Source organism: Jaculus jaculus, chromosome 20, assembly GCF_020740685.1.
Source record: "Jaculus jaculus isolate mJacJac1 chromosome 20, mJacJac1.mat.Y.cur, whole genome shotgun sequence".
Lineage (NCBI taxonomy): Eukaryota > Metazoa > Chordata > Mammalia > Rodentia > Dipodidae > Jaculus > Jaculus jaculus.
The window spans coordinates 15,332,103-15,359,963 of NC_059121.1; the positions used below are offsets into that span (position 1 = coordinate 15,332,103).

The following is a 27,861-nucleotide window of genomic DNA, read 5'->3' on the forward strand; positions in this document are numbered from 1 at the left end:
GCATGTAAGCCAGATGCACAGGCGACGCATAAAACATGTTTTAAAAACAATAAAAAGAAGAAGCCCATTGGGCTGCAGAAATAACTCAGCAGATAAAGGCGCTTCCAGCTAGCCCAGGATCAATTCCCTAATACCCATGTAAGGAATAATGCACAAAGTGATGCATGAGTACGGCGTTCATTTGCAGTGGCAAGAGGCCTTGGTACACCCATTGTCATTCTCTCCTCTCTTTCCCTCTGCTTCCAAATAAATAAATAAATAGAATTTTTTTTAAGGCCCATAATTAACTTTCACCACCGCAAACATGGGGGCGGGCTGTAGGATGAGGCGTTGATACAGGGAGCCTCAAACTCACCACCCAGTTGAGGACGATTTAAACTCCTGATATGGAGATAAGCCTGTGCTGACTGTTCCAGCCATTAGGCTGTGAATGGCTCCAGCCGGCAGGGCTTGGTGCTGTGCGAGGCAGGCAGGGGTCACACTGGACCCCGGAGGACATACACACAACTGAGAGGAGGGAAGGGAACTGCAGCTATGCAGCAGGTGCGGAGCCCTCACTACTGAAACTACTGTAGCAACTTGAGGTAAGTGATCCCTTGCCAACAGGCCAGTCTGTGCCCTGAACACGCGTGGAGACTGCACGCCACCCTCCAGCACTGCAAGCCAGACATCTAGGAATTGGGAAAATGGAGGAAGGGGCTGAATGTTAATGGCCTTCCCTGAAAACTAAAGGGAACTAAAGAATTAATCTCTCTCTGCCTTTTCTCTCAAGAAAATAAAATATATAAATTTAAAAAACAAAAGAGCTGGAGAGATGGCTTAGTGGTTAAGACGTATGCCTGCAAAGCCAAAAGATCCTGGTTCAATTCTCCAGGACCCATGTAAGCCAAATGCACAAGGGGGTGATTGTATTTAGAGTTTGTTGGCAGTGGCTGGAGGCCCTGGCACGCCCATTCTCTCCCTCCCTCCCTCTTCCCCCCCCTCAAATAAATAAATATATAAATATTTTTAAAAGACTTAATAACTATTCCTAAAGCTCAAGAAACAACAGAGGCATTTGGCTTGGCACCTTTCCCTGACAGATGTACTCCCCTTAGTCTAAATGGCCATGAAGGACCAAAGACCATCTGGGTGTCCTCTTAGACAATCCTGGCTGAGGAAGCTTATTCTAGACAAGGACACAAACAGCTATGATTTTATCAACTGCACCTGGTCCAGTCTGTTTTTCTTAGGATCCTCCTTATAAACTTGCACCCTAGCCGGGATCAGTGCTTCAGCCTTCATCCCACAGGAAAGCTGTTGCTCCTCACTGTTTTCTTTAAATAAAACAGTCTGGGGCTGGAGAGATGGCTTAGCGGTTAAGCACTTGTGAAGCCTAAGCACCCCGGTTCGAGGCTCAATTCCCTAGGATCCATGTAAGCCAGATGCACAAGGGGGTGCATGCATCTGGAGTTCATTTTCAATGGCTGGAGTTCCTGATCTCTCTCCCTCTTTCTCTCTATATTGCTCCCAAATAAATAAATAAAAATAAAAACAAAAAAATGGTGTGTAGCACCATGCCTGGCCTTAATTAAAAAAAAAAAAGTCTGTCTGTAGATATCAAGTCTGGTGTTCCCTTTTGCTTTTCTCTTACACTTTCCTTGCAGGGGCAACATGCCAGACTTCCTGAGGAATAAGCCTCTTCCTCTATGCTCCCACCCCCCCTAGGGTGCACATGGGAGAAGATCAAAGGAGCTGACTGACCAGCAGATGGACGTCAGACAGACCTGACAGATGGAAACTTACACTACTCTGGAGGAAGGGAAGAAGCTCCTTGACAAGAGGGACTAATAAGAATATGAGAAACTGGTCCAGCACTCGGGAGGCAGAGGTAGGAGGATCACCATGCATTCAAGGCCACCCTGAGAATACAGAGTGAATTCCAGCTCAGCCTGGGCTACAGCGAGACCCTACCTCGAAAAACTAAAAAAGAAGAAGAAAAGAATGTGATGGCTAAGCTAAGGTATTTGTCTGAAAATCCTAAGGACCAAAGTTCAGTTCTGCAGTACCTACATCAAGCCAGATGCACAAGGTGGCATATGCATCTGGAATTTGTTTGAAGTGGCTGGAGGCCCTGGCATACTTGTTCTTACTATCTCTCTTCACTTGCAAATAAATAGATTAAAAATATGTGCTGGAGAGATGGCTTAGCGGTTAAGACGTTTGCCTGCAAAGCCTAAGGACCCAGATTCGATCATTCAGGTCCCACGTAAGCCAGATGCACAAGGTGGCACATGCGTCTAGAGTTCATTTGCAGTGGCTACAGGCTCTGGCACATCCATTGTCACTCACTCTCCATCTCTCTCTCCCTCTCTCTGTCTCTAAAAAATAAATAAAAATGTCTTAAACACACACACATACATATATGTGTATGTACATATATATATATATAATATATGGATATATACATATATACATATATATAGAGAGAGAGAGAGCCATACAAGATTTTTTTTTTTTAGGTAGGGTCTCACTCTAGCTCAACCTGACCTGAACTTCACTGTATAGTCTCAGGATGGCCTCGAACTCACGGTGATCCTCCTACCTCTGCCTCCAGAGTGCTGGGATTAAAGGCATGTTCCACCACTCCCAGCTAAAAACATTAAGATTTTAATTAAAAAGGATGAGGAACTGGATCCAGTATTTACATTAGGGAAGGGAAGAGCAAAATGGCTGACTCTATAAAACCCAATCCCTGATCCAGCTAAGATGGATTCTCAGTTCTGGGACGTCTCCAGCACTCAGGAGCGTTTTCTTCATATTAAACTGGTTACTTTTATTTCCTCGGAATCCGACATCTTTCTGTCTGTTCTGGGGTGCCCAATTCCTTGCACTAAGAAACCCAAAACACCTAGACTGTACCAAAGAGCCCTGTATCAATTCCTGCCTCCCCTCTCCCAACCCCTGCAATTTTTTTTCACATATTGAACTTCTTGGGTGTTCTACTCCACAATAACAAGGCTAAAAAAAAAAAAAAGTAAAATGACCAGTTTGGTCTCCCTTTGTTATCTTATTTCGTATCGTAAATTTGTTATCTTTCAAAAAAAGAGGCTGTGGGAACTGGGCATATGGTTCACTTAATAGAGTGCTTGCTAACATGCATGAAGCGTTATGGTCAGCTCCAGTACATTATTATTATTTTGCTTTTGAAGGAGACAGAGAGAGAAGAGAGAGAGAGACTGTGAACAAACTCTAGACATATGCGCCCCTTGTATGCATGTGCAACATTGCACATTTGCATGACTGTGCATCTGGCTACATGGGACCTGGAGATTCGAACATGTGTTCTTAGGCTTTGCAGACAAACGCCCTAACCACTAAGTCATCTCTCCAGACCCCCAATATCTTATAAAACCAGTAATAGTGGTGCATTCCTGTCATCTCAGCACTCCAGAGGTGGAAGCAGAGGTAGGAGGATCCCCGAGACTTTGAGGCCAGCCTGAGACTACATAGTGAATTCCAGGTCGGCCTGAGCTAGAGTGAGACTCTACCTTGACAAACAAAAACAAACAACAACAAAAAAACAGCTCAATAATAGAACTACTCATTTCATCTCCAGAACCCTAGATAATACATTTATCCAGCCAGGCATGGTGGCACACACCTTTAATCCCAGAACTCGGGAGGCAGAGGTAGGAGGATTGCCATGAGTTTGAGGCCACCCTGAGACTACATAGTAAATTCCAGTCAGTTTGGGCTAGAGTGAGACCCTACCTCGAAAAAACAAAAAAAAAACAATTATGTTGTTTTAAACCACTAAGTTAAGGCAGCAAGCTTTCCAACTTGTACTTTATTTACTATTGCAACTTGTGGAAAATTAGTTGTTTGGCAATGCTAAACTAAAATACACATTATTAGGTATCTTTAATTCCTTAGGTGGTTACAACATGCCAGATTAGGAAACTAAGAAGTGATTTCATCTGGGATCTGGGGAGATAGTTCGTTCAGTAGATTGCGTGCCACACAAGCCTGAAAACCCAAGTGTGAATACCTAGTACTCACGTGGTCTGCCTACAGTCCCAACGTTTGGGAGATGGAAACAGGAGAATTGAGAAAAGCACTGGGCACAGCCTTCTGGCCTTCACTAACATGAGTGCACTCATGCACACGCTCCCACACACAAGTGCCCCCACCCACACAGATATGCAAGCACACACCATAAAAATGAAATAATTTCATCTGCCCTTTATAAGATGTAGCAGGATATTTTGCTCAAACAAAAGATAACAAAACTTGAAACAAAATAGTCCTCTTGGGCTGGAGAGGTGGCTTAGCGATTAAAGGTGCTTGTCTGCAAAGTCTAAGGACCCAGGTTTGATTCTCCAGGTCCCACATAAGCCAGATGCACAAAGTGGTGCACGTGTCAGGAGTTATTTTACAGTGGCTGGGGGCCCTGGAACACCTATTCTTTCCCTCTCTCTCTCTCTCTCTCTCTCTCTCTCTCTCTTTCCCTCTCACTCTCTCAAATAAATAAATAAATAAAATTTTAAAAATTTATAAAAAATAAAATAAAGATTTTAAATCTTTAAAAATAAAAAAATTCCGCTTTAAAATTGTTTAATATTTTATTTATATATTTACAAAGAGAGAGAACAGGTGCACCAGGGCCTCCTGCCACTAGAAACAAAATCCACATATGCGCACCATTTTGTGCATTTGGTTTTACGTGAGTAATGGAGAATTGAACCCAAGTCAATGGGCTTTGCAAGGCAAGTGGCTTACCTGCTGAGCCAGCCCCAAACAATTGTGTTTTATAAGGACTGTTTACACTTACAAGGCCAAAACGGAGATACTTACAGGAGCATAGGAACCCCAAGGCAGTTGAATGATTAAAAGCACAGGAAACAGGTAAGTGTTGACATGGCAAGGCTCATTAGGTGGTCTTGGGGGCAGGGTTCAAGATAGGATCTCACTTTAACCTAGGCTGACCTGGAACTCACTATGTGCCTCAGGGTGGCCTTGAACTCACAGCGATCCTCCTACCTCTGCCTCCCAAATTCTGGGATTAAAAGTGTGCAGAGCCGGGTGTGGTGGTGCACGCCTTTAATCCTCCCTGCACTTGGGAGGCAGAGGTAGGAGGATCGCTGTGAGTTTAAGGCCACCCTGAGGCACATAGTGAGTTCCAGGTCAGCCTGGACCAGAGTGAGACCCTACCTCAATAAACAAACAAACAAACAAAAATAGTGATCACCACCACACCCAGAATCATTAGTTTTTTTAAGTTGTTGTTATTATTATTATTATTATTATTAGTTTTGTATTTTGATGTAGGCTGACCTGGAATTCACTATGTAGTCTCAGGGTGGCCTCAAACTCACAGCAATCCTACCTCTGCCTCCCTAGTGCTGGGATTAATATTTTTTAATTTTTTATATTTTATATATTTATTTGAGAGAGAAAAGAGGGAGGAAGTGAAAGAGAGAGAGAAAATGGGTGCATCAGGGCATCCAGGCACTGCAAACGAACCCCAGATGCATGTGCCCCTTGTGCATATGGCTTACATGGGTCCTGGAAAATCAAACCGGAATCCTTTGGCTTTGAAGGCAAATGCCTTAACCACTAAGCCATCCTTCCAGCCCTATTTTATTTTGTTTTATTCATGAGAGAGGGAGAATGAGGGTAACAGGTCCTCTAGCCACTTCAATTAAACCATTATGTGCATCTATCTGGCTTATATGGATTCTGCGGAATCAAACCTGGGTCCTTAGGCTTTGCCGGCAAGCACCTTAACCACTAAGTCATCTCTCCAGCCCAGGTATTTTTTTTATTTTTATTTGTTTATTTGAGAGCAAAAGACAGAGAGAGAAAGGCAGAGAGAGAGAGAGAGAGAGAGAGAGAGAGATAATGGGTGCACCAGGGACTCCAGCCACTGCAAACAAACTCCAGACATGTGTGCCCCCTTGTGCATCTGGCTTACATGTGTCCTGGAGAATCGAGCCTTGAACCATAGTCCTTAGGCTTCACAGGCAAGCACTTAACTGCTAAGCCATCTCTCCAGCCCTATTTTATTTTTAAAGCAGGGACATAGACATCAATCCAGATCATAGAATGTTGTTTGTAACAGACGTATTATTTTAAAATCAAAATCAACTCAGTGAGTGGTACAGCTAAGCAGTTAAAGTTACTTGTTTGAAAAGCCTGTTGGCCCAGCTTCAATTCCTCGGAACCCAGACAAAAGAGATAAAAGACAGATGCACAAAGTAGTACATGCATCTGGAGTTCCTTTACAGCAACAAAGGCTCTGATGCCTGTCCATTCTCTTTCTCTTTCTTTCTCTCTCTCCCTCTCAAAAATAAAAATATTGGGCTGGAGATATGGCTTAGATGTTAAGCGTTTGCCTGTGAAGCCTAAGGACCCCAGTTCAAGGCTCGATTCCCCAGGACCCATGTTAGCCAGATGCCCAAGGGGGTGCACACATCTGGAGTTTGTTTGCAGTGGCTGGAGGTCCTGGTGCGCCCATTCTCTCTCTATCTGCCTCTCTCTCTGTGTGTGTCTGTCACTCTCAAATAAATAAAGAAAAAAATAACAAAAAATAAAAATAAGGGCTGGAGAGATGGCTTAGCGGTTAAGTGCTTGCCTGTGAAGCCTAAGGACCACGGTTCAAGGCTCGGTTCCCCAGGTCCCACGTTAGCCAGATGCACAAAGGGGCGCATGCGTCTGGAGTTCGTTTGCAGAGGCTGGAAGCCCTGGCGCGCCCATTCTCTCTCTCTCTCCCTCTATCTGTCTTTCTCTCTGTGCCTGTCGCTCTCAAATAAATAAAAAATACATTTAAAAAAAATTTAAAAAATAAATAAATAAAAATAAAAATATTTTTTAAACCCAACTTAGCTACTAGTAAACATTTTACACATGTGTACTTTAATTCTCCAGGTGTTCTAGGGTGAGGAAAGGGGGAAGGACAGAACACAGGCACTTATGTTGATGGGACATCTTACCACCCTGGTTGTTGTACAGCAATTTCCTCCCAATTGAAACATTTCTGTTAAAAAATTTCTTTTTTGGGAGGACTTCTGGTTAAGATGGCGGCATAGGTACCATGCCAAAGCAGCCTGGGGGGAAAGAAGACCAAAAAAACTCAACGAAATACACACTTTTACTAAAAAGTGAGGTGTATAGGAAATTGAAGCAGCAGCAGAGAAGTAGAAAAGATCCAGAGTGTCCAGAGCCCACACAGGCGGGAAAAGCGGCTCCAGCAGCTCCGCCAACCGCAGCGGTGGCAGCCGCGGCGCACCAGAAACCTACCAGGCTCGGCTCGAGCCGCAGGAAAAGCCAGGTGCGGGCGCTTCCCCTCACATCGTGCTCTCTGCAGCTCAGGACATGTGAGGGGAGAGCGGCAGTGAGCAGCGGAGGAGCAGACCGCGAGGTAGAAGAACACGTGGAGCAGCGAGAGACCCAGAGCAGCTGCAGCTCCCTCCCCTCCCCCACCACCTGAGCCCAGCTCCAGTGAACAGAGCAGCATCCCGGGACCCGGCCATGCCAACTTGGGCAGACAGCGGGACAAAAGCAGGAGCAGAGTTCGGCAGCAACATCAGTGGCTTTGGCACCAGTAACAGCAGCCCCAGCAGTAGCAGATCCAGTCGCGGCAGCAGCAGCAGCTTCAGCAGCAGCAGTGGCTCCAGAAGTGGCAGCTACAGCAGCAGCAGCAGAGGCAGCAGCAGTGGTGGGCCCAGCAATGGCTACAGACCCAGCAGAGGCAGCTTTCGCAGCAGCAATTCCAGCAGCGGGGGTGCTGATCTGCAGGGCCACAGTTGCCAGGCTCGGTTTGCCCCGCAGGAAAAGCCAGTGCCCAGCTCCAGAAATCAGAACAGCAGCCCGACGACCAGGCAGCAACTTGACTGAGACCAAAATCATCCAAGGTAACTTGGATTGCACCAGGGAAGGGTCTCCTTGGTCACAACCTGACTTGGATCCCTCAACAGACCAGAAATCTTAACCTCTATGTTGATAGAGGATGTGGTTGTTATAATAACTACTCTGGCATACATACTTGGGGCTGTTTTTGATTGAATGGGTATAGTGTTTAGTTAACTTTTAGAATCTACCTGTATTTTATTCCACTCAGCCAACTTGAATACTCCCACAGCAGGGAAACTCAACCCCTAGGAGCACCTTTGTAGATACTCTCAGTCTTAAGAGCCACACCTAACAACTTAAGCTCCTACCCTGAAAATATATAACATCAAATCAATTGATACAGCTAAGAATACCCAGCTAGCTAGAAAATCCAAGCATTAACTTAATGCAAGATGCAAAAATATATACATTATAACACAAGAAACACTAAAAAGCAAGATGATATAAATCCACCTAAAAGTACTAATGCATCAGAAATGACCTCCAGTGAGAACGAGGTAGAGGAAATGCCTGAGAAAGATTTCAAAAGAATGATTGTAAATATGTTCAAAGACGTCAGAGAACTAATCAAAGGAGTCAAAGAGGAACTTAAAGAGGAAATCAAAGAAGACGCAGGACACCAATTTCATGAAATAAAGAAGGCAATACAAGTCATAAATAAGGAAATAGAAATAATAAAGAAAAACCAGTCAGAATTACTAGCAATGAAGAACACAGTAAATAAAATAAAAAACTCTGTAGAAAATCTCACCAGTAGAATGGATGAGGGACAGGACAGAATATCTAAGCTAGAAGACCAGGTGGCAGATCTAATACAGGCCAACAAAGAGAAGGACAAACTTATAGAAAAGTATGAGTGGGAATTTCAAGATATTCGGGACACTATGAAAAGATCAAATATAAGAATTCAGGGCATAGTAGAAGGAGAAGAATTCCACTCCAAAGGCATAGTAGGCATCTTCAACAAAATCATAGAAGAAACTTTCCCCCAAGTTGGGAAACAGGAGCCAATGCAGATACAGGAAGCCTTTAGAACCCCAGCCAGACAAAACCTGGAAAGAACCTCTCCTCGCCATATTATAATCAAACTTACAAACACACACACCTAAGAAAAAATATTGAAAGCAGTTAGAGAGAAAAATCAAGTTACCTACAAAGGCAAGCCCATCAGGATTACAGCAGATTATTCAACACAAACTTTTAAAGCCAGAAGGGCTTGGAGTGATATATTCCAAGTTCTGAAAGATAACAACTGTGAACCAAGGTTACTTTATCCTGAAAAGTTATCCATTCAAATAAACAGAGAAATAAGGACATTCCATGACAAAAGCAGGTTAAAGGAATTTGAAGACAAAACCAGCTCTACAGAAAATACTTGATAGAATCCTCCATGCTGAAGAAAAGGAAAATCACACATATAAGGAACCTAGAAAAAACAAGCAATACTCAAATACTAGTTAACACAAGAGAGCACAGGTAGAACCGGAACCACAAAAAAAAAAAAAATGGCAAACATAAATACACACCTTTCAATAATGTCTCTTAATATCAACGGCCTCAATGCCCCAACGAAAAGACATAGGTTTGCAGACTGGGTTAAAAAGCAGAATCCTACAATTTGTTGTCTCCGAGAAACTCACCTTTCTACAAAGGATAGACATTATCTTAGGGTGAAAGGTTGGAAAACGTTGTTTCAAGCAAATGGGCCTAGAAAACAAGCAGGGGCTGCTATCCTAATATCTGACAAGGTAGACTTCAGTCCAACGTTAGTCAAGAAAGATAAGGAAGGTCACTTTATATTGATTAAGGGCACACTCCAACAGGAGGACATTACAATCCTAAACATATATGCACCTAACATGGGGGCTCCCAAATTCATCAAACAAACACTATTAGAACTAAGGTCACAGATAATACCAAACACAGTGGTGGTGGGTGACTTTAACACCCCACTCTCATCAATTGACAGGTCATCCCAGGAAAAAATAAACAGAGAGGCATCTGGACTAAATGAGGTCATAGAAGGAATGGACCTAACAGATATATACAGGACATTTCATTCAAAGGCTGCAGAGAATACATTCTTTTCAGCAGCACATGAAACATTCTCTAAAATAGACCATATAGTAGGACACAAAGCAAATCTTGACAAATTCAGGAAAATTGAATTAATTCCTTGCATTCTATCTGACCACAATGGAATTAAACTACAAATCAGTAGCAAGAAAGGCTGTAGAGCATACACAAAATCATGGAAACTAAACAATACACTACTAAATGATGAATGGGTCAATGAAGAAATCAAGAAGGAAATCAAAAAATTTATAGAGTCAAACTATAATGAGAACACAACATATCAAAATCTCTGAGACACAATGAAGGCAGTTCTAAGAGGTAAATTTATAGCCTTAAGTGCCTATATTAAGAAATTAGAAGGATTGAAAGTAAATGACCTAATGCTTCACCTTAAAGCCTTGGAAAAAGAAGAACAAGGCATTCTAGCTCAGGCTGACCTGGAATTCACTATATACTTTCAGGGTGGCCTTGAACTTGTGGTGACATTCTCCCTCTGCCTCCCAAGTGCTGGGATTAAAGGCATGAGTCACCACGCCCGGCTCCAGCCTTTATTTATTTTTTCTTTATTTCTTTTTATTTCTTTTTATTAACAACTTCCATGATCCAGCCTCTATTTAAAAAAAAATACTTTATTTATTCATTTATTTGGGAGAGTGAGAATGGGTGTGCCAGAGCCTCCAACCACTGCAAATGAACTCCATATATATGGGCCACCTTGTCCTTATGGCTTACGTGGGTCCTGGGGAATCAAACCTGGGACCTTAGGCTTTGCAGGCAAGCATGATAGCTCAGTAGTATCTCTCCAGCCCTACCTTATTATTATTATTATTTTATTATTGACAACTTCCATGATTGTAAACAATATCTCATGGTAATACCCTCCCTCCCCCACTTTTCCCTTTGAAACTCCATTCTCCATCATACCCCCTCCCCCTCTCAATCAGTCTCTCTTTTATTTTGATGTCATGATCTTTTCCTCATATTATGTGGTCTTGTGTAGGTAGTGTCAGGCACTGTGAGGTCATGGATATCCAGGCCATTTTGTGTCTAGAGGAGCACATTGTGAGGAGTCTTACCCTTCCTTTGGCTCTTACATTCTTTCTGCCACCTCTTCTTCAATGGACCCTGATTTTGGAAGGTGTGATAGAGATATTGCAGTGCTGAGCACTCCTGTCACTTCTTCCCAGCACCATGATGCCTTCTGAGTCATCCCAAGGTCACTGCCATATGAAACGAGAAGCTTCTCTACCAAAAATGAGAGCAGCATTAATATAAGGGTGTGAACATTAAGAGAAATGCTTACTGGGCAGTTTGATGAACATAGTATATACATACTTTATTATTATTTATTTTATTTTATTTTAGAGAGAGAGAGAGAAGCAGATAGAGAGAATGGGTACGCCAGGACCTCCAGCCACTTCAAAAGAATGCTAGACGCATGCACCACCTTGTGCTTATGTGGGTCCTAGGGAATTGAACCTGGGTCCTTTGGTTTTGCAGGCAAGTGCCTTAACTGCTAAGCCATCTCTCCAGCCCTAATTTTTTTAATGTTTACTAATTTACTTGAGAGGCTGAATGAGTATATGGGTACACCACGACTTCTTGCTGCTGCGAACCAACTCCAGATGTATGTGCCACTTTGTGTGTCTAGCTTTACGTAGTTACTGGGGAATCGAACCTTGGCTGGCACACTTTACAAGTAAATGCCTTTAACTGATGTGTCATTTCTCCATCTCCTTAATCGTAAATTATATTTATTTTTATTTATTTATTTTTTAAAGGTAGTGAGACCCTACCTCCAGAAGCAGTAAGCACAAATCTGGCAACAAGCATTAGGGACTCTGCCAGAGCTCAGACCTCTGTGCACAGGTTTTTTTTTTTTTTCCTAGAAATCAGATCTGTCCCCAAACATACCTAAGGGCTGGGTCCCAGGATCTGCCCCTAGTAACACCTCTTTGAGCCAGGTGGCTGGGGACACAAATGTACAAGCTTTCATAAATGCCTGAAGGGACTGGAGAGATGGTTTAGCAGTTAAGGCACTGGTCTGCGGTGCCTAAGGTCCCAGGTTCAATTCCTTAGTACCCATGTAAGCCAGATGCACAAGGTGACACATGCACCTGGAGTTCGGTTCCAGTTGCTGAAGGCTTTGTTATGCCCATTCTCTATCTGCCTCTTTCTCCCTCCTCACTCTCTCAAATAAATAAAATAAATTTAAAATAAGCTGAGTCTATGGGGGGACGTATATCTACACTTCCACAGATACAACTGAAGAAACATTGATAAGATTGTAAGAAAAAGTTCAAATCATACACATCATGTGTGTGCTACTATTTGGATGGTTAAAGGTTGATACTCCATTCTTAACCTTCCTTGTTACTGTTAATTTAGGTAGTTGCCTGTGAACTCGATCCAAGGCTGGTGGCTGAGCTTCACAAAAGAGTTCAGGGCACGTGAGTACACGTCGCAGAGTTACAGTGTGGTCTCGGCCCACGCCGCAGCACTCTGTTAAATGTTCTGCTCTTGTCATCAGTCCTCTGGCAAGCAAACTTCAAGTAATGGTGGGAGATGCACTGAAATCAGACTTGCCGTTCTTTGATGCTTGTGTGGCAAATTTGCCTTATCAGGTGTGTCCTCAAATGGTCAAAGATGTCGTACTAAATTTCTCAGTGTATCTTTCCAGAAAGTAACTAGTGATTCTCTTTCAGATCTCTTCACCTTTTGTCTTTAAGCTGTTGCTGCACCGACCTTTTTTCAGGTTTGTAAAAAAATTACTGCCAAATTTTGGGAAGATTGACAGTTCAGGCCATGGACTGTTGGGAGCTATGAACCAAACCTCGGACATGTTAACAGAAACCACCATATAGCAAGTTAAGTCTCTACTTCCTCACCTAATATTCAACCACCAGAAACAAAGGGATTGAACACTTGGCTGATTGCTCCCCATGCTGCCGGTAGCTGATGAAGAAGCAAAGGCATTGCGGCTTAACCAGTAACTCTGTGATCTTTGGCCTGACCACGTCCCCTACCCCCTACAACCTTACATAAACCTACATGTAAAAATCTCGAGGCGGGCTGGAGAGATGGCTTAGCGGTTAAGCGCTTGCCTGTGAAGCCTAAGGACCCTGGTTCGAGGCTCGGTTCCCCAGGTCCCATGTTAGCCAGATGCACAAGGGGGCGCACGCGTCTGGAGTTCATTTGCAGAGGCTGGAAGCCCTGGCATGCCCATTCTCTCTCTCTCCTTCTATCTGTCTTTCTCTCTGTGTCTGTCTCTCTCAAATAAAAAAAAAATTTAAAAAAATATTTAAAAAAAAATCTCGAGGCCTTGACAAACACCTAGCATGGTCTCCTTCTTGTGTCTGTTTGCCTTTTCCCACTCAGGTTAACTTCCCCTTGGGTCCATGTTCAACTCCCCACTGACCGGGGCAATGGACAAAACTCAAAAAAAAAACAAAAAAGAATTGAAAAACCACTAGAGAATGTTTATAGAAAATACTATAGGGGTATGTGTGTGTCTGTTCATCTGTCTGTCTTTCTCTCACTATATATATACCTATTTGAGAGAAATGGGCATGCAAATGAACTCCAGATGCATGCACCCCCTTGTGCATTTGGCTTATGTGGGTTCAGGGGAATGGAACCTGGGTCCTTAGGCTTTGGCTTCACAGGCAAGGGCCTTAACCTCTAAGTCTTCTCTTCAGCTTACAGATCTTTTTCTTGATTGACAGAAATTACTTATGGTGGGAGATGTGTCCATATGCCTTTCCCTATACTTTCCTTTTTTAAAATATATTTATTTATTTGAGAGAGAAAGAGGCACAGAGAGAGAGGGGGGAGAGGGAGGGAGAGAGAGAATGGGTGTACCAGGGCCTCCAGCCGTTGCAAACCAACTCCAGATGCATGTGCCCCCTTGTGCATCTGGCTTGCGAGGGTCCTGGAAAATCGAATCAGGTCCTTTGGCTTTGCAGGTAAACACCTTAACCACTAAACCATCTCTCCAACCCCCATACTTTTTTATTTTTTTTCACTCACACTAGGTCTCACTCCAGCCCAGGCTGACTGGAATTCACTACAGCGTCTCAAGTTGGTCTTGAATGCACAGCGATCCTCCTGCATCTGCTTCCACAGTGCTGGGGTTCAAGGCCTGCATCACCACTCTTGGCAGCTTCTTTTGTTTTTCTGTGACATGGAATCATTTATATCAGAGTTCATTGCACATTGTCCAGGTGCCTACAGTTTTATGAGAGTTTTTGTTTGAGGTATAAAATAGCATCAGAGATACACTTGGAAGGCTGAGGCAGGAGGACTACAAATTTAAGGCTTGCCTGGGCAATTAAGCGTGGGGTGTAGGTTACTGTGGAGCATTTGCCTAGCACCCATGATGCCCTAATTCCTAGAACCACACACACAAAGTGAAAGTACAGCTGTGAAAATGCCCTTGTCCTGTCCATTCACCTCTGAAAATATGCCCCCATTCCTTGCAGAAGAAAAACATGACCTATTTGAAGCTGTTAGGCCAAGGGGCCCCACCGCACCACAGCCTGTCTTTCCAGCCTCACCTCAGACACAACTGCAGCTCTAACACAAAAATAATTCTGCTGGGGGTGGTGGCGCACGCCTTTAATCCCAGCACTTGGGAGGCAGAGGTAGGAGGATCGCTGTGAGTTCGAGGCCATCCTGAGACTATATAGTGAATTCCAGGTCAGCCTGGGCTAGAGTAAACATCCTACCTGGAAAAGAACCAAAAAAAGAAGAAACAAAACAACCCACCCACCAAAGAAACCCTTAAAATAAAAATATCACACATATAATTCTGCTACAGAACAACTCTGTTTTTCTTCTTTTCTTTTTTTTAGTAAAAAGCAAAAGATTTATATGATTTGAAGAGAAACCAGAGTATTAACTGTTTTTTGTTTTGTTTTGTTTTTTTGCAGAAGGTATGATAGACTAATGTAGATCTGGAGTAGATGCCCCTCCCATTTTGAATAGTTAATCAAGGCTGTCACGTCCTGCCTTCTGATCCAGTTGTCATGAACCACAGATAGGTGTTTGTGATTTCCCTTCTAGGATAACTCACCGTAGTTAAATACATGTAGAGTTTAAACAGATCATGTCTTTTTTTCAGTTCTTTGTGTTTTCTTTTCAGATGTGCTGTACTTATGTTTCAGAGAGAATTTGCTCTCCGCCTAGTTGCAAAACCTGGAGATAAATTACACTGCAGACTCTCGATTAATACACAGCTGCTGGCACGAGCGGACCATCTAATGAAGGTGAGCGGTTTTCATTACTGAAGTAATTTCACTTCCTTTTGTTCATCTTTGTACAGCTGGCTTTGCTCTGTAGGAGGAGTCCCTTTTGTTTTTTTTTGAGACAGTGTGTTTAGGTTCCCAAGGGTGAGATTACAAGCATGATTACATTACCACCATGCCAGCCCAAGAGACCATTGTTTAAAATTTATTTATTGATTTATTTATTTGAGAGAGAGAGAATGGGCACTCCAGGGCCTCTAGCCGCTGCAGATAAACTACAGACGCATGTGCCACCTTACATAAATTCTTACATAAGTACTGAGGAATCGAACCTGGCTCCTTAGGCTTTGCATGGAAGTGCCTTAACTGCTGAGATATCTCTAGCCCAGGTTTTTTTTTTCTATTTTTATTATTTTTTAAATATATTTTATGTATTTGATAAAAAGAGAGAAAGAGAGAGAGAGAGAAAGAAAGAGTGGCTGCACCAGGAGCTCCAGCCACTGCAAATGAACTCCAGACACATGCACCCCCTTGTGCATCTGGCTTACATGGGTCCTGGGGAATCAAACCTCTGTCCTTTGGCTTTACAGGCAAGTACCTTAGCTATTATGTCATCTCTCCTGCCTCTCCATATTTTTGTTTATTTGTTTGTTTTTATTTGTTTTTGGCTTTCTGAGATAGGGTCTTGCTCTAGTCCAGGCTGACCTGGAATTCACCATGTAGTCTCAGAGTAGCTTTGAACTCACAGCGATCCTCCTACTTCTGCCTCCTGAGTGAATGCTGAGATTAAAGTGTGCGCCACCACACCTGACTCCTGGTTTTATTTATTTATTTATTTTTGAGAGAGAGACAGAAAGAGAAAGAGGGGCCAGGTGTGGTGGCACATGCATTTAATCCCAGCACTCAGGGGGGGGGGGGGGGCAGAGGTAGGAAGATTGCTGTGAGTTTGAGGCCAGCCTGGGACTACATAGTGAATTCCAGTCCAAGTCAGTCTGGGCCAGAGAGAGACCATACCTCGAAAAAAAAAAAAAGGGGGGGGTGCTAGAGAGATGGGTTAGCAGTTAAAGTGCTTGCCTGCAAAGCCAAAGGACCCAGGTTCAATTCCCCAGTACCCACATATGCCAGATGCACAAAGTGGCACATGCATCTTGAGTTCATTTACAGTGGCTGGTGTGCCCATCCTCTCTCTCTCTCTCTCTCTCTCTCTCTCTCTCTCTCAGATAATTAAATACCTAAAATATTAAAATAGAGAGAGAGAGAGGGAGGGAGAATGGGCACACCAGGGTCTTTCAGCCACTGTGAAACTTCAGACAGGTGTGCCTCCTTGTGCATATGTGTGACATGACATTGCACACTTGCATCACTGCATCTGACTACATGGGACCTGGAGAGTCAAACAAGCATTCTTAGCCTTCGCAGGCAAGCATCTCTCCAGCCCTGTATTGTTTTTTTGAGGTGGGGTCTTGCTGTAGCCAAAGCTGACCTGGCATTCACTGTGTAGTCTCAGGCTGGCCTTGAACTCACAGTGATCCTCCTGCCTTTGCCTGCCATGTGCCACGATTACAGGCATGCACTACCACACCTGGCTAGAGAATATCTTTGTTTATTAATTAAAAGTTGTATTTGTGGGCTGGAGGGATGACTCAGTGGTTAGAATGCTTGCCTGCAAAGCCTAAGGACCCAGGTTCGATGTCTCAGGACCCACATAAGCTAGATGCACAACATGGATCATGCATCTGGAGTTTGTAGAGGCTGGAGGCCCTGGAATGCCATTTTCTTCTATCTGCCTCTTACCCCCTCAAATAAATGAATAAAACTTTTTTTTTTTTATTTTTTGGTGTTTTGAGGTAGGGACTCACTCTAGCCCAGGCTGACCTGGAATTCACTATGTAGTCTCAGGGTGGCCTCGAACTCACAGTGATCCTCCTACATCTGCCCCCTGAGTACTGGGATTAAAGGCGTGCACCACCACACCCGGCTCACATAAATGAAGAAAACTTAATTAATTATTTTCTTCTGATTAATAGGTTGGGAAGAATAATTTCAGACCATCACCCAAGGTGGAGTCCAGTGTTGTAAGGATAGAACCAAAGAACCCACCGCCTCCTATCAATTTTCAGGTGAGGGTAAAATACTAGGTCATTGAAGGAAAATCTAGGTTGGAAAATATCTATAACAGCAGAAAAAGAGGCAGTCAACCCAAATGTCCGAGCATGGGAAAACGTGGGCTGGGTAGATTTCTCAGTGGTTAAAGGTGCTTACTTGCAAAGCCTGCCAGCCCAGGTTCTATTCCCCTATTGTAGTACCCATGTAAAGCCGGATGCACAAAATGGTGTATGCATTTGGAGTTGGTTTGCAGTGGGTAGAGGCTCTGGTGCACCCACTCTTTTTCTCTGCACCCTCAAGTAAGAATACTTTATGAAAAGATTATCCAAACAGAAAAATGTGAATTATGACACATCTTTGTGTTAGAATAGATGGAATGATTGAGTGCTAGATAGTTACAAAACCATACAAAAATCTGCGAGAGTGATGAAGAGATTGCTTAGTGGTTAGGGCATTTGCCTGCAAAGCCAAAAGACCACGGTTTGATTCCCCAGGATCCACTTAAGCCAGATGCACAAGGGGGTGCATGCATCTGGAGTTTGCAGTGGCTGAAGGCCCTGACACACCTATTCTCTCTCTTTCAAATAAATAAAAATAAAAAATCTGAAAGATTTCTGTGAAAGGCAAAATAATTAGAATACAGTCGCTTAAGGAATGGAACACAATCAGTTAAAATTAGAGGTGTAGAACTTGTCTATTTGAATAGACACTGAAAACAAGATACAATTAAATTAGTTGTGCTTTATTTTTATTTTTATTTTTTAAATTTTATGGTAGGGTTTCATTGTGGGCCAGGATGAGCTGGAACTCACTGTGTAGTCTCAGGGTGGCCTCAAACTCATGGCAGTCCTCCTGCCTCTGCCTCCCCACTGATGGTGTTAAAGGTGTGTCCACCACACCCAAAAAGTTGTATTTTAAAAAAAAACACGTTTATTTGAGAGAGAATAGCTATGCCAGAGCCAGCTGCCTCAAAACTCCAGACACATCAGGCTTTACATGGGTACTGAGGAATAGAACCTAGGCCATCAGGCTTTGTTAGCATCTAACCACTGGGCAATTTTTCTAGCCCCTTGAATCTGAATTTGAATGTAATACTCAGACTTGAATGAATTTGGTTCTTTGTTCACATGGGGGGCAGTTTTACTTGGTTTTTAAATTTGCAATTAAAAATTAATACATTCAGAGGATGCACAAAAGTACAAAAATCAAGTGTGCGTCCTAATTTTTCATCTGTGCTGGCCAGATCCAAATAAAATACTATGCTATTCATTTAAAAGTTTCTCTTCAGTTTAGTTATTAAAAATTAACTCCTAGCATGCACAGATAAGGAGTCTGCTGTTTTCACGAACACATGTGTCTTACATTTCAGGAATGGGATGGTTTAGTAAGAATCACTTTTGTTCGGAAGAACAAGACACTTTCTGCTGTGTTCAAGTAAGTGTTCTGCTTAATTTCTGATATTTGAAGGCCCAGTGTTATAGATACCACCTTAGTGTTTCATCCTTTCCCCAAATAGCCACCTGAAAATGCAGATTATTTATGAGTAGACAGACTTCACTTTTTTCTCTTTTTTTTGGTGTTTTTGAGGTAGCATCTGGCCTGGAATTCACTATGTAGTCTCAGGCTGGCCTCAAACTCACAGTGATCCTCCTACCTCTAACTATCAAGTGCTGGGATTAAAAGTGTGTGCTACTATGCCTGGCCCTGACTTATTTATCTTTTGCAGCTTGTGTGTAGCATTTGTTATGTGCGTGATGTATGTGTGTGTGGTGTATTTTCATCGTTTGTTTTGTTTTGTTTTTTTGAGGTAGGGTTTCACTCTAGCCCAGACTGACCTGGAATTCACTCTGGAGTCTCAGGGTGGCCTTGAACTCATGGCGATCCTCCTACCTCTGCCTCCTGAGTGCTGGGATTAAAAGTGTGCGCCACCACATCCGGCTCACATGTATTTTCAAATGTGCTTACCCCAGGTGCATATCCTGTATGCACACACAGGCCAGAGGAGGACACATCTGTTGTTTTCCCTTCCTTTTATCTTGAGACAGGGTCTCAGTGGGCCTGGAGTTCAGCCTTTTTCACATAGCTGGCTGATGAGTGAGCCCCAGTGATCCTGATGTCTTCTTCCTGAGCACAGGGGCTGTAGTCATGCTTGATTATGTTCGGTTTTGGTTTTTAATTTTTATTTGCAGTGAGACAGAGAGAGAGAGAGAAAGAATGACTGGGCACACCAGGGCTTCTTGTCACTGTAGATGTACTCCAGATGCATGTGCCACTTTATGCACCTGGCTTTTCCGTGGGTACTGGAGAATCAAACTCTGGCCTTTAGGCTTTTCAAGCAAGTGAGCAAGTGACTTTAACCAATGAGCCATCTCCCCAACCCTTGTTTTTCCTCCCCCCCCCCAGGTAGGATCGCACTCTAGCCCAGGCTGACCAGGAATTCACTATGTAGTCTCAGGGTGGCCTTGAACTCACAGCAATCCTCCTACCTCTGCTTCCCAAGTGCTAGGATTAAAGGTGTGCGCCACCACATCTGGCAAGCCCTTGGTTTTTTAGGTGGATGCTGGGGACCCTAATTCATGTCCTCATGCGAGCACAGCAAGCTCTCCTACCCACTAAACCATCTCCCTAGCCCCCAAACTTCACCTTGTAAACTAATTTTGTACTTGGAAAGGAGAATGCAATTACAATCCCTGGAGGTGAGATCAAATCAGGGTTTTCTTGACAAAATTAAAACAAAATCAAAGGAATAAGCTAAGCACAAATCTGCTTAGCTTCTGTATGTCTTGTGCACCTGTGTGCACATGTGAGGGTGCACATCTGAGCTCCTGAGTGTAGAACACAAAGGATAATTCTCAGGAATGAATTTTCTCTTGGTTTTTCGAGGTAGGGTCTCATTCTAGCCCAGGATGATCTGAAAGTCACTATGTACTCTCAAGGTGGTCTTGAACTTACATTGATCCTCCTACCTCTGAGAGATGGCTTAACAGTTAAGGCACATGCCTGTGAAGCCTAAGGACCTAGGTTCGACTCTACAGGTCCCACTTCAGTCAGATGTACATGGTGGCACATGCATCTGGAGTTCTTTTGCAGTGGCTACAGGCCCTGACATGCCCATTCTTTCTCACCCTCTCTCTGTGTGTCTAATAAATAAAAATAAAATCTTCAAAGGCGTGCACCACCATGCCTGGCAGACTTACCTTTTTCTGAGACAGCATCACTCACTGACCTAGAGCTTACCAATTAGTCTACATCTTCCTGTCTCCACCTCCCCAGCACTGCCATACCCAGTAGTTTTACAGTGTACTGGGTATTGAAAACCTTCATGCTTGCCAAGAGAAGCATTTTGCCAGCTAAGCTATCTCGCTAGCCTTCTATCTAGTTTCTTACTGTAGGAAAAAGGGGACAAAGATGGGTCTTTTTCACACCTTAGGAGATTTTGTTTTGTTTTATTAACCTGGATAATGTGTAACAGAACTTGAGGTCCAAGGGCAAAACAGGTGAGACTTGATTTTAAAGATAGAAAGGCTTTTAAAAAAATGTGGCTGTGTAGATGGCTTAGCAGCTTATGTACTTGCCTGCAAAGCCTAAGGACTCAGGTTCGATTCCTTAGAACTCAAGTAGCCAGATGCATGTGTCTGGTGTTTGTTTTTAGTGGCTGGAGGCCTTGGTGTGCCCATTTTCTCTTTCTCTAAACAAATAAATAGAAACAGGAAAACCAGGGCTGGAGAGATGGCTTAGCGGTTAAGTGCTTGCCTGTGAAGCCTAAGGACCCCAGTTCGAGACTCGACTCCCCAGGACCCACGTTAGCCAGATGCACAAGGGGGCACATGCGTCTGGAGTTTGTTTTCAGTGGCTAGAGAACCTGGCATACCAATTTGCTCTGTCTCCATCTGCTTCTTTTTTAAAAACAATTTTTTTGTTCATTTTTTATTTATTTATTTGAGTGACAGAGAGAGAGAGAGAGAAAGAGACTGAGAGAGAGAGATTGAGAATGGGCGTGCCAGGGCTTCCAGCCACTGCAAATGAACTCCAGACGCGTGTGCCCCCTTGTGCATCTGGCTAACGTGGGTCCTGGGGAACCGAGCCTCGAACCGGGGTCCTTAGGCTTCACAGGCAAATGCTTAACCACTAAGCCATCTCTCCAGCCCTCCATCTGCTTCTTAATGTCACTTTCTCTCTGACATAAATAAATATTTTAAAACAGACATAGCAAATAGACATTTTCAGGTATATATTCCTCCAAAAAAATAAATGTGGTTTCAAGGAAAAATGTGTACCTGGATATTTGTGGTAGCAAAGGTTATAGCCAACAAACATGGAAAAAATATATATCAACAGATAAATAAAGAAAAGGTGGTTCATGCTGGAGAGATGGGTTAGCAGTTAAAGTGCTTACCTGCAAAGCCTAAGGACCCATACTGAACTCTTCAGATCCCACATAAGTCAGACATACAAAGGTGAGTTCATGGTTCCACATTTCCACTAGGTGGTGGAAGTGTGTGGAGTTCAACTGCAGTGGCTGAAGCCATGGTGTGCCAATTTTCTCTCCTCTGCCTCTAAAAAAGAAAAGAAAGAAAGAAAAGTTGATTCATCTATTCACTAAAACATCATAGACACATCAACAGAAATCAATGGTTGATGTACACAATAGATGAGTGTTGAGGCACAGAGTCAGACCCTAAAGGTCACACAGTGTTTTATTGCATTTATATGGATAATGTAAAATGGATAAGTTCACAGACACAGAAAGGTTTGGAGATATAGGAGTTAAAATGTGATGGTAGCCAGGCAGGGTGAGACAGCACTTGGGAAGCAGAGGTAGGCAGATTGTGGCTGTGAGTTCTAGGCCACCCGTAGACTACATAGTGAATTCCAGTTCAGCCTGGATGACTAGAGTAAAATAAAATAAAATAAAATAAAATAAAATAAAATAAAATAAAATAAAATAAAATAAAATGATATGGTCAATGGTGGCTTAGAGACAGAGGAGAACATTCTACATTCTAGAGAAAAATCTACATAGTAGGAATGGGTTTCTGAGTAACTCTTTTAATATTTTACTAATTTATTTGGAAGCAATAAATGGGGGGGGGAGATAAAGGGGAGGGGGAGAGAGAGTACACGCCAGGACCTCCATCTGCTTCATCCAAGCTGCAGACACATGTGTCACCTTGTGCATCTCTCTTTAAATTAAATCTTGGCCCTTTGGCTTTGCAATCAAGTGTCTTAACTGATGAGCCACTTCTCCCACCCTGAGAAGGCCTTTTGATGTTCATGCACATAAGACATGAAGTTATGAGCCCCTAGATGCTATGCCAAGTTTCAAGGCACAGACAGATCACTTCTTCAAGCAAGACGTGAAGGAAACAGGTTTACAGGCAGAAATGAACAGGCACTTTGTGTGTGGGGGGATGTGGTAAGTCCTTTTATTTATTTATTGTCTTTTAAAATTTATTTTCATGCAGACAGAGGAAGAGTCAGATAGAGAGAGAATGGGAGCACCAGGGACTCAAGTGAAAACAAACTCCAGACGCATCTGCCTTTACGTGGGTCCTCAGGAATTAGACGTGGTCCTTAGGCTTTGCAGACAAGTGCCCTAAGCACTGCGCTATTTCTCCAGCCTGACCTGAACTCTTGACCCTCCCGCTCCTACCTGCCAGGTGCTGAGATTACAGGAACACAGCACTGCTCCCCACTCAGGTGGTGATGGTGATGGGAGCCAGGGCTTTGTGGATGCTAACAAGCATGCTACACAGGGAGACGCGTGATCAACCAGGATGCATCTCATAAGTCTGACATGCTGCCTTGGACATCAGAGCAGATGTCCACACCATGTGCCTCCAACCAACTCACTATGGTCAACAGCATAAGGGTCATCTCACCTTTCTCATTTTTATTCTGATTTAGAGACAGAGAGAGAAAGAAGGAAGGAGAGAAAGAATTGGTGCACCAGGGCCTGAGCCACTGAAAGTGAACTCCAGATGCTTGTACCACCTACTGGGCATGTGTGACCTTGACCTTGTCTCATCTTTGTGCATCTAGCTAATGTGGGACCTGGAGAGTCAAACATGGGTCCTTAGGCTTTGCAGGAAAGTGCTTCAGCCGCTAAGCCATCTCTCTAGTCCCTATTTTAAAATATATTTTGCTTTTATTTATTTATTTGAAAGAGAGAGAGAGAGAGAGAGAGAGAGAGAGAGAGACAGACAGGCAGACAGACAGACAGATATATAGAGCATAGGCACACCAGTGTCTCTAGCTACTGCAAATAAAATCCAGATAAAAGCCATCTTGTTACCTTGGTACTGGGGAATTGAACCTTGGTCCTTTGGCTTTGCAGGCAAGTGCCTTAACCACTAAGCCATCTCTCCATCTCAGCACATATTTTTTTTTCTTGGCCAAATATATACCTGTGTTGCTTTCCTGTGCAACATAATGAGTTTCTGTGTGATGTTGCTATATGTGGATATAATGGGTTTTATGGCCTGCCTCTTCTTACTTTTCCCAAATGACTCCAATTTTACACTCATCTTTTTCAAATCCAGATTCTGCTTCAGAATTTAAAAGCACACGGTATTTAGTCTTCCTGACTCTTAAGCTAATCTTTAACTATCTGAAAGAAAAATGTTTATGGCCTCAGTGACCCACTTAAATCATCAGAAGGTAAGAAAACTTTACTTATTATCATTATTATTATTTGTTTTGTTATTTTGCGGAATCATCTCACTCTAGCCCAAGCTGACCTGGAATTCACTCTGTAGCCTCAGGTTGGTCTCAAACTCATGGGTATGATCCTCCTACCAGAGCTTCTCAAATTCTGGGATTAAAGGTGTGTACCAACAGGCCTGGATTAAACTTCACTTGTTCTTCCTGTACATATAGGGCAGAAAATTTGATGATGCAAAATAGGAGGGGAATAGTAAAGACACATGAATATTCATGGAGAACATGACCAAACCACATCTTTTAGTTTCCCAGAAAATACCAAAGTCTTTTTTACATTTTATTTATTTATTTATTTGAGAGAGGGATAGAACGGGGGTAGAGAATGGACTTGCCAGGGCCTCTAGCCACTGCAAATTGAACTCTAGATGCATTAGCCACCTTGTGCATCTGGCTTATGTGGGTAATTGGACCTGTGTCTGTAAGCTTCTCAGACAAGCACCTTAACCATGAAGCCATCACTCCAGGCCCTCAAAGGGTTTTTATAAACGCAGCCAGTCTTGTTCACCTACCATCATGTTCTGAGAATATTTTGATTAAAGAAGTGAAATTGCTACTAGCATAATTAGATTCCAGAGTTTCTTTTTTTAAATTTTTTTGTTCATTTTTTATTTATTTATTTGAGAGTGACACAGAGAGAGAAAGAGACAGAGAAAGAGAGAGAGATTCAGAACAGGCGCGCCAGGGCCTCCAGCCACTGCAAACGAACTCCAGAGGCGTGCGCCCCTTTGTGCATCTGGCTAACATGGGTCCTGGGGATCCGAGCCTCGAATGGGGTCCTTAGGCTTCACAGGCAAGCGCTTAGCCACTAAGCCATCTCTCCAGCCCCTTAAATTTTATTTTAAGAGTGAGAGAGAGTGAGAATATTGGTAACCAAAGTCAGGCAAAGGATCTACCAAGTAGCTTATTTTTATTTTTAGTGTTTTTTTTTTTCGAGGTAAGGTTTCACTCTAGCCCAGGCTGATCTGGAATTCACTATGGAGTCTGAGGGTGGCCTTGAACTCACGGTGATCCTCCTACCTCTGCCTCCCAAGTGCTGAGATTAAAGGCGTGCGCCACCACGCCCGGCTTATTTTTAGTTTTTTAAATAGAGTAAGAGAGAGAGAAAATTAGTATTCTAGGGCCTCATCCACTGCTATCAAATTCTACAGGCTTGTACCACATAGTGAGCATGTGTGAACTTGTGCTTGCCTCACCTTTGTGTGTCTGACTTAGTGGGGATCTGGAGAGTTAAATATGGGTCCATAGCCCTCCCAGGTAAGTGCCTTACCACTGAGCCATCTCTCCAGCCCTCTTCTCTTGTTTTACTCCTCCTTTTGTTTCTTTTATTCTCCCACAGTTAAGGTGTGTCTTAACATGGGTGATGACCCATGATAATAGACTAACATTTCCTAGGCTGCCTCTCAAGCTTGCAAACAAGAATGTTTCAGAGCCAGTGAACAATATTTGAGTTCTTTTAATCACACACATTCAGAACCAAGGTAATAATGTCCTAATCTTTATTAGAAAATAGCATACACTGGGGTAAAGAGATGGCTCAACTGTTAAGGCACTTGCCTATGAAGTATAATGATCTAGGTTCAAATCCCCAGGGCCAAAGTAAAGCCACATTCACAAGATAGTGCAAACATCTGGAGCTCATTTGCATTGGCTAGAGGCCCTGGCACACTCATTATCCCCCCCCCTCTCTCTCATAATTAAATATTGAAAAAATTAATTAAAAATAAAACTATCCACTGAACATAGACTTCTTTTTCTGTCTTGTAGAAGAAATACATGTGAGGTATCTGCTTTTTCTTTTTTCATAAATATTTCTTATGTATAATGAAAATTTCATCAGATTGCTCTCAGATATGAGGAATCAGTATATATTTTTCTCCTGCATTCGTCATTTCTTGAAATAGGACTGGACCACCTCCGTGTGATTCCTCCTTCATTTTTCAACCACTTTGAAATTGCCTGAGGCTATGTTTTTAAAACAAAATCTCTCACAGATAAGAGATTTGTTTCAGTGAGGATTTATCAACTACCTCTCAAGCCACAACATAAAATCATTATTCCTAAATTATTATCAGGATTACTATTATTATTATTTGGCTCACACTTGCCACCTTGTGCATATGGCATTATGTGGGTACTGGGGAATCAAACCTGGGTCCTTTGGCTTTCCAGGCAAATGACTTATCCACTAAGACATCTCTCTAGCCTTCTGCATTATTCTACTTTTACTTTTATTTTTTTCTCAATTTTTATTAACATTTTCCATGATTATAAAAAATAACCCATGGGGATGCCCTCCTTCCCCACTCTTTCCCCTTTGAAATTCCATTCTCCATCATCTCCTCTCCCCATATCAGTCAGTCACATAAAAGAATTTTGATGCCATGATCTTTTCCTTCTCTTATGATGGTCTTGTGTAGGTAGTGTCAGGCACTGTGAGGTCATGGATATCCAGGCCATTTTATATCTGGAGGGAGCATGTTGTAAGAAGTCCTACCCTTCCTTTGGCTCTTACATTCTTTCTGCCACCTCTTCTGCATTAGACCCTGAGCTTTGGAAGGTGTGTTTGAGATGTTAGTCAGTACTCCAGTCACTTCTTTCCAGCACTATGATACTTTCTGAGTCGTCGCAAGGTCCCTGCCATCTGAAAACAGAAGATTCTCTAGCCAAAGTGAGAGTAGCATTAATATAAGGGTATGAACATTAAGAAAAGTGCTTACTGGGCAGATTGATAAGCATAGTATATACATTTATCCAGATATCAGAGGAAGTTTTAACCCTGGGGCTCATGACTAACCCTGTTTTAAGTTTTCAGTATCAGGGATGTATTCCCCCCCCCCATGGAGTGGGCCTCCATTCCAATTGGAGAGCAGTTGGTTTCCACCATGATAGATGTGCCACTATTGCACCCGTTGGCTCATTTGGCCTTGCTGCCTGTTATAAGGCTTGCAGTGTCCACTGTTGAGTATCTTCACTGGTAATTTCTCTTTCTCCCATTGAACTGTATGCAGAATGGCTTCTTCCAGCTCTCTGTCAGCTGATCTACATGGAGGAGGTCATCAGCTAAGTTCCAGCAGGATTTTTCATTGGCCTTGAAGCCCAAGTATGTGGAGTCTTCAGCAATAGAAACTTACCATCTATTCCTGGTTGGAAACTAAGGGCCTTGGCAATGGCCGATAATGTTTTGGGGGCATCAGGGACCTCCCTGGCCAACACCTCACTTGAAGGTATCCCATCCCTGGTACTGAAATTTTTCTAGCAATGATCTATGGCTCCAGAGTCCAAAAGTCCAAAGCCGGAATAAGCCAGTCGGAACCAAAATTAACTAGTTAGAACCGCTAAACACCGGTCTCAACCGGAAAAAAATTATACCAGTAAAAATTATAAAACTGGTCAGAGCTGAAATGAACAAGTCTGAAGTGGAATAAACCAGTAGGAACCAAAATGAACGGGTTAGAATTGGTAAAAACTGGTTTGAACCAATCTGAACTGGTAAAAACCTCTATGAACCAGTAAAAACCAGATAACCGGTCAGAGCTGGGATGAACAAGTCTGAACTGGAGTAAATCGGCATGAATGAGTCAAAACAGGTTTGAACTGCTCAAAATGGCCTAAAACCAGTAAAAACAGCTTTGAACCAGTCAAAACTGGTAATAATGGCCAAAAACAGGTAAAAACTGGAAAACCGGTCAGACCTGCAATGACCAAGTTGGAACCAGAAGTAATCGTCATGAACAGGTCAAAACCAGGTTCAACTGCTCTGAACCTGAAAAAACGGTTTGAACCATTTGAAACCGTAAAATTGGCCCAAAACTGGTAA

At 42.9% G+C, this 27,861-nt stretch overlaps 1 protein-coding gene across 1 annotated transcript; it reads left to right on the forward strand.

Moving 5' to 3' along the window:
* Positions 1-534: 534 nt before the first annotated feature.
* On the forward strand, positions 535-27,861 carry LOC123456303 (probable dimethyladenosine transferase). The gene is made up of 8 exons (XM_045139103.1): positions 535-543; positions 12,358-12,419; positions 12,500-12,593; positions 12,675-12,724; positions 15,113-15,236; positions 17,243-17,335; positions 18,691-18,755; positions 27,663-27,861. Exons 1-8 carry the CDS (start codon positions 535-537, stop codon positions 27,859-27,861), a joined length of 696 nt encoding a protein of 231 aa, XP_044995038.1.

Excerpts from the sequence above, each read along its gene's own strand:
- LOC123456303 (XM_045139103.1), top strand. Across the intron at positions 12,420-12,499 it reads CACAAAAGAGTTCAGGGCAC|TCCTCTGGCAAGCAAACTTC; the intron begins GTGAGTACACGT and ends TCTTGTCATCAG. Across the intron at positions 17,336-18,690 it reads CGCCTCCTATCAATTTTCAG|GAATGGGATGGTTTAGTAAG; the intron begins GTGAGGGTAAAA and ends CTTACATTTCAG.